This window comes from Tripterygium wilfordii, chromosome 1, assembly GCF_013401445.1.
Source record: "Tripterygium wilfordii isolate XIE 37 chromosome 1, ASM1340144v1, whole genome shotgun sequence".
NCBI lineage: Eukaryota > Viridiplantae > Streptophyta > Magnoliopsida > Celastrales > Celastraceae > Tripterygium > Tripterygium wilfordii.
This window is the reverse complement of record NC_052232.1, coordinates 6197884-6204350: the sequence shown is the minus strand read 5'-3', so window position 1 is coordinate 6204350 and position 6467 is coordinate 6197884. Positions and strand designations below refer to the sequence as shown.

The window sequence follows — 6467 nt, the reverse complement described above, 5'->3', positions numbered from 1 at the left end:
AAATTAGTGGGCTACTGTTTGTAATAATAGTTCATAATTATTAGAATAATTATTTTATAAACATTTATAATTTTATTAACTTCAATAAATTAATTTTAATTTTATTAACATTTATAGTTCAGATAATCATTTTAATTTTAATTGTAAAAATATTTATAATTTAAAATTAATTTTAATAAGATACTTAAAATCAACTTTAATAATAGATTATATTTATTAAATTACATTTAATTATAAAAATCATAAAATGTAATCATATAAAATTTAAGAAATACTTTAATTCAACCGTTTTTCCGCTAATGTCAGTTTTTAGTTTGTCAAACACTTCACAACATATTACACAGCATGTGAGACTCAAAATAGTGGACCTCAATTGTCATTTCACTTTTGAAAATACTCCTCTCATCATTGATTTGAAACATGTGGGAGTCAAAGTAGTGGGTCTCTCTTGTCATTTCATTTTTGAAAACATTTATTTCACCATTGATTTGAAACATATGAGACTCAAAACAGTGGGCCTCACTTATCATTTCACTTTTGAAAACACTTAAAAAGAAGAGTGTGTAAGTTATTAAATTGCGGTAGTGATAGTCATCCATAGGATTAGTATCCATAAACCCTCAATAATGACATGGCATGCTATGTCAAGTGATGACAAAACAACAATTCAAATAAACAAAAATTTCAAATTTCAAAAAATCAAATATTAAAACAAAACCTAATCTTCTCTTTCTACTCTCTTATCTCTTTCTCTCTCTCCTCTCTCACTCTCCATCTCCTCTATCTCTCCAGCAACATCCTCTCTCCCTCTCTCACGGCCACCAATGGATCCCCTCCGTTTGACCACCAATCGGACCACCGTTGTCGTCAAAAGAAGCGTCCGGTCACCAGGAGCAAAGCCCAGTCACCATTCGCCATCAACCGTCGCTAGTTTTGTCGGAAATCCATCGTGAAGCTGAAGGTAACCACGAACAAAAAAATACCAATCCAATTGATTTCGGTGTCGGTTTGGCAATCCAACACCACCAACAAACTCCCCTAGGTGAGGAGCAACTAATTCCGGTGTTGGTTTGGTTTTCGTTTTATCTCAGGAGTTGGGCTTCATGTTTTGCTCCCTCTATTTGTTGGTTTTTTAGTGGGTGATTTGGTTGCTCTTTTGTTGGTTTATGATGATGACTAGTTTTGGGGTCTTGATTTGGGTGTCAATCTTGATTCTCTACCTTTTTTTTGGTTATGTAACATTTTAGTGTGCTATTACATTGTCATGACTACCAATGTAATTATACTTCTGGTGAAATATTGTTAATCCTTTATTAAGCTTATTACGCTATGAAAGTGACATAAAATACAAGATTTCTTTGGTAAACAATATAGTGTTGGCATAAATACACTGTCAATTGCGCTCTATAATACTCTTCTGAGATAAATACACTGTCAAATACACAGTGTAATAACCAACTAAGAAAAATACACTATCAAAACCACAGTGTAAATAACCTACTGGGCTAAATATACTCCCACATGCATAGTGTAATAACCCATTGAGAAAAAATACGGAGCTACAAGGTAAAATGTGTGCAAGAGAGACAAGCAAAAAAGTAAAACGTAGAAAAGTACAATCAAAAAAACAAAAAGCAAGAAGTACCATATAAAAATTTTAGGAGGGAAAATTAAGGATAAGTCTCTCATTGGAAAATTTTGTTCCAATAAGAACCCTCTTAAAAGTCTTATTCCATAAAATTCATATAGTTTGAACTAATATTCCAAGAAGAACAAAAAATCAAAATATATGGCTTTATTATCTAAAATACCCTTGTCTTCACATGACATATGCCTTCTACACATGATTCATCTTGGACCTCCGCCGGAAGCTTCGTCTCCGCCCCTTGTGGCTTATTGGAGAGTTCTATAACATTTTTTAGAGATTTTTCAACCGGATTTTTGTTGTGTTCGAATTAGATCTACTCATACTCATCACAAGACTTGTAGATCTTGTTGTTTTCCTTCGATTTGTCATTACTTCATTATTTTCGATAATTTCTGTGGTGATTTTCGTGGTTTTTTTGGTTCTGATGTGAGATTGGCACTGCAGGTGATATGTTATCTGTTTCGATTAATTTGATATTTGTCATAATGTTATCTGTTTTGTTAAAATGTTATCAGTTCTTAATGAAATGTTATCTGTTTGAAGTTCCAAAAGGACCAAAATCGTAACATATCATAATAGATCCAAAACAGATATAATATTTGCATATTCATATTCGATTTCAGAAGAATATTGACAGATACAAAACAGATATAATATCATATACGAAACAGATATAATATCTGCATATTTAAATCCGATTTCAGATGGAAAAAAAGTTTGAAAAAGCAATAAAACCTCAAAGGTGATGCTCCTTGGTCTGTGGAGTTGATTGGAGGTGTTGATGGTCGGTGGCGTTGGCCGTATTGGTCGAATCTAGCTCTTTTTTCAAATGGTGACTGTGATTTCACGAAGCTTTTTTGACGACTTAAGTGATTTTCTACTATTGGTGATGACTGGACTTTGATCGGGTTGACCTAGAGCTTCATTTCGATAGTTCGTTCATCGAAAATGATGACCGGACGAGTAACTTTTGATATGGTGGCGTAAGGAAGAAGAAAGAGGAAGAAGAAGAGAGGAGGAGGAGGAGGAGGAGGAGGAGGAAGGGTATTTTGGTAAGTTGTTAGGTTTTATCATTTTTTCTAAAAGGTTTTTTAGATTATCCTTATTGGAATACAATCCTTATAGATAAAAGCCCCAAAATTTTATGAGAGAGAGGCGGGAAACCTCTCCTCATCTTTAGGTTTTTAATAAAAAAATCTATGTGATATATTTAGTTGGTATGTTACATAAATTATGAAACTTATGGATATCAATTTTTATGGATCTATGTCATTTTCCTTAAATTACGGACGTTCACATAAGAAAATTTGTGGTATATGTATATGACGCCAAACTGAGATTCCCTTTCAATGTCGCTTTCTAAATTATTTGCGGTTATTAAAATTTCCTAATATTTTAATAGATTACATGTATACATATGTTTATCTTCAATCTCTTAAAACCTTTCAACGTCCATCCAAATTAAAGAAATGACATTGCTTCACGGCATTGGTTAGATGGCAAATATTATTGTCATTTTTATTTTCATATCTTTGTCTTTAAATAATATTGAACAAATAACAATAATTCAGCATTCAATTTTCAGTGAATCGACTTCTCATGACTAAACATGAAAATATAATGATAATTTTGCTTAGCTTTCACGTTTAGTTTCCCCAAATTATTTTCCATCTCGAAAAAGAGTAAATCAATGTGTTCTTTTATACCAACGAGAAGTGATTCCGTTGATAATCGATTGGGTTACACATATGTGTGTCCATTGTTCGATTTCAATAAAAAAACATATTTTTCAACAATATTTCAAAAAATATTTCTTTCATAAACATGAATTATTAATTTATTATTTTTAAATATTTTGATAAATCACAAGATATCAATATAAATAGTCGAATTTGATTTGATTCGATTCGTCCGAACTGGAATAATTTATCCCAATTAAGTCAATTTGGTCCCCACAAATGGTTGAGTGAATTATTGTTATACATAATTATATAAATGTATTATATCAAGGTATATAATATCAAATTCAAAACCTATTTTTAGGGTTTAGTAGAAAAAGTATCATAATAATTTTTTTTTTATTTCATTTGATGGAAGCTTCTAACACTCATTTTTGTGTGCCAAAATTAACCCTTACCACCATTTTCTTACATTACTTCAACATCTTATTACATTGTTTCACATTTTTATTACATTAGCTCTGTTGCCTATTACATTATTTTCTCAATGAACTAGATTTGTTTTTATAAGAGCGTCCAAATTGTCTATTTACAAGCTAAACTCGTCAAAATCGAGCTCAAGGTAATGAGACAAGTCGGAATTTGCTTTCAGTGTCGCCGAAAAAACAAAAATTCAACAACATCCAAGTCGAGAATTTTCTGACAATTTCGGGAGCTATGCATATATCTTTATTACGTTGTTTCAGCTTTTATTACATTTTGCAGACTCTTATCTGACTGACAGGACTATAAATACTTATAGATGAATAATTGTATGACAATTTAACATTTTCGTTATTATAAAATAGTGGGTCTCACATGACCTACATGATCTATATGAAATCATATGTGTTTATCTCATCATTTAGCTATTCCAAATATTGATATGATTTGTATGAAATTGTGTGTCCCATTTAGGATTGGCGGAAAAAAAAATTGGGGATATTTGTCACGCAAAGAAACAGTTGGCGAGGTTCACAGTTCAAACGACGCACTACTTCGCTATATAAATCACACAAAAAGACCGGATTTGTAAACGAAACACAAAGCAATGCGTTGCTATGGATTAGTGATTCCAGGGGGCAGCGACGCTAGTTGCTTCACCCACGCCCGACGACCAACGTCCGACCCGGTTTTGAGGATCATATACCCCGCCCGAATCCAATTCGCGTCTTTCAAAGCCAAGGCCACCATCAGGGAAGCCACGAAGAAAGATGCGAGCTTCTACGAGCTGCTTGGAATTCCGGAGACGGGGACCTTGCCGGAGATCAAGCAGGCGTACAAGCAACTCGCGCGGAAGTATCATCCCGATGTCTCGCCTCCGGATCGGGTCGAGGAGTATACCCGCAGGTTTATTATGGTCCAGGAGGCCTATGAGACTCTCTCCGATTCCCGGAGGAGGGCTCTCTATGATAGAGACATGGCCAGGGGCATTCACCTCGCTTTCTCTGCTAGGAGGGGATTCCAGAGCGACCTGGTAATTCTTGTATGCTTTCTGTGTGTATAGGACTAGGGGTATATAATATTTGATTGATTTGGAATTTTGTTTTTTGTTGTTTGATTCATTTTAAGCTATGGATTTAATGGGGTTGTGGGGTTGAATCTTTTGCTTTTTGTGTTCGATTGGGTGTTCTTTCTCATGGGTGTTTTGTTGCAGTTCTTTTTATCGGAGAGGATTTATAGGTCTTTTATGCGTAAGTGGGATTTGTGATTACAGATGTAACTAGAGCGGTGACTGGGTGGCAACCTTACCCCCTTATTCTTCTTTGGTATTGAGAAATATTTTTTCTTGAAGATCCAAGAATTGAAAACTGTTACTGTGAATTACAAAGATTTTATGTACATAGAGAGAAGGATTGGATCAATACCAGTAATTGGTTTGGATTAAAGCAAAAATTGACCATGTGAAATAATCTCAGCTTATTTAGTTTTGTTAATCAGGATCATTAGCTGCTTAATAGTGGAACCTGTTGATCTGTCTTCAATTAGAGGAGATGATTCTGATGCTTAACCGATTGTAGCAGTTGTTATAAAACTGAGGGAATAATGTCTTCCAGTAGATTTTAAAGGATATTTGAACAGAGAAAATGAGAAACAAATAGGGATATTTCTTGGTTGGCAGATAATAAAGTCCATATCTTAGTCTTTTGTGCCTTTGATTCCTCCTCGATGGTTAGAGAAGTGCTATGTTGACACCCCTAGGCTTTTAAATGCTTTAGAACTTGTGTTATCAAAACTATATCTTACTTATAGACTCACAGTACTAATTAAGGCTTTGAGATGATGGAATTTGGCCTTTTTTTATTGCCCCTCTGATATAAATTTGTTTTTCAAGAAATTGATTTATCAATTCTTTGTCAAATTCAGTCGGGCATTTTCGCCATGTTTGTACTATATGTGCTATGCTTTTTTCTTTTTTTCATGTTATTTCTGTGCGTGTGTATGTGTGTCTCTCTTATAAAGGTTTATGCATCTAATGTCTGAGAAATGAAAGCAATAATACTCTCTTGATTGGCTTCCCGATGAAACTCTTCAGGGTGTTCTCTTATTCTTGTTTTTGACTCACTGATGTGTTGAAAATGTTTTATGCTCTGGGTTTTGGATTCAGACAAATATGTTAATGCTGTAGTAATTTGGTTTCTCCTTGCAATCAGGAAATGGAAGAGAGGAGTGAGTGGAAGAATCGTTGGGAAGCTCAGTTGTCAGACCTGAAAAGAAGAAGCATGACCAAGGATGCAAGAGGAAACCTGTCTTGGGGAGCTCAAATGCGCAGGCAAAGAGATGAGCTCTCGAGCGAATGATACATAAGATATGTCCCTGTTTTATTCCTCTTCATAAAACTTGGCTTTCTTGAAAGAGGGAATGAAAGGGTACTGCTGAGTTAGCATGCTTGAAATATGAAGAATCTCAAAAAGTACATATCAATGCTAACATTTACTTAAACAGGATTTGTATAGTTGTCCTACATGCTGTATTAACCATAGCTACTGCATTATCTCATGTATATACAACTTTTTCAATATAATTTTGGTTCCCTTTCGACGTATAAAGTTGTGTATCTGTTGCAATTATGTTAAGGAATTCTGATGTTTTTGATGCTA

At 34.1% G+C, this 6467-nt stretch overlaps 1 protein-coding gene across 1 annotated transcript; it reads left to right on the top strand.

Moving 5' to 3' along the window:
- Nucleotides 1-4349: 4349 nt before the first annotated feature.
- LOC120000556 (chaperone protein dnaJ 20, chloroplastic-like) lies at nt 4350-6467 on the top strand. The gene is made up of 2 exons (XM_038848684.1): nt 4350-4843; nt 6021-6467. Exons 1-2 carry the CDS (start codon nt 4418-4420, stop codon nt 6165-6167), a joined length of 573 nt encoding a protein of 190 aa, XP_038704612.1. The 5' UTR covers nt 4350-4417; the 3' UTR covers nt 6168-6467.

Excerpts from the sequence above, each read along its gene's own strand:
- LOC120000556 (XM_038848684.1), top strand. The coding sequence starts at position 4,418 with ATGCGTTGCTATGGATTAGTGATTCCAGGGGGCAGCGACGCTAGTTGC. Across the intron at positions 4,844-6,020 it reads GGGGATTCCAGAGCGACCTG|GAAATGGAAGAGAGGAGTGA; the intron begins GTAATTCTTGTA and ends CCTTGCAATCAG.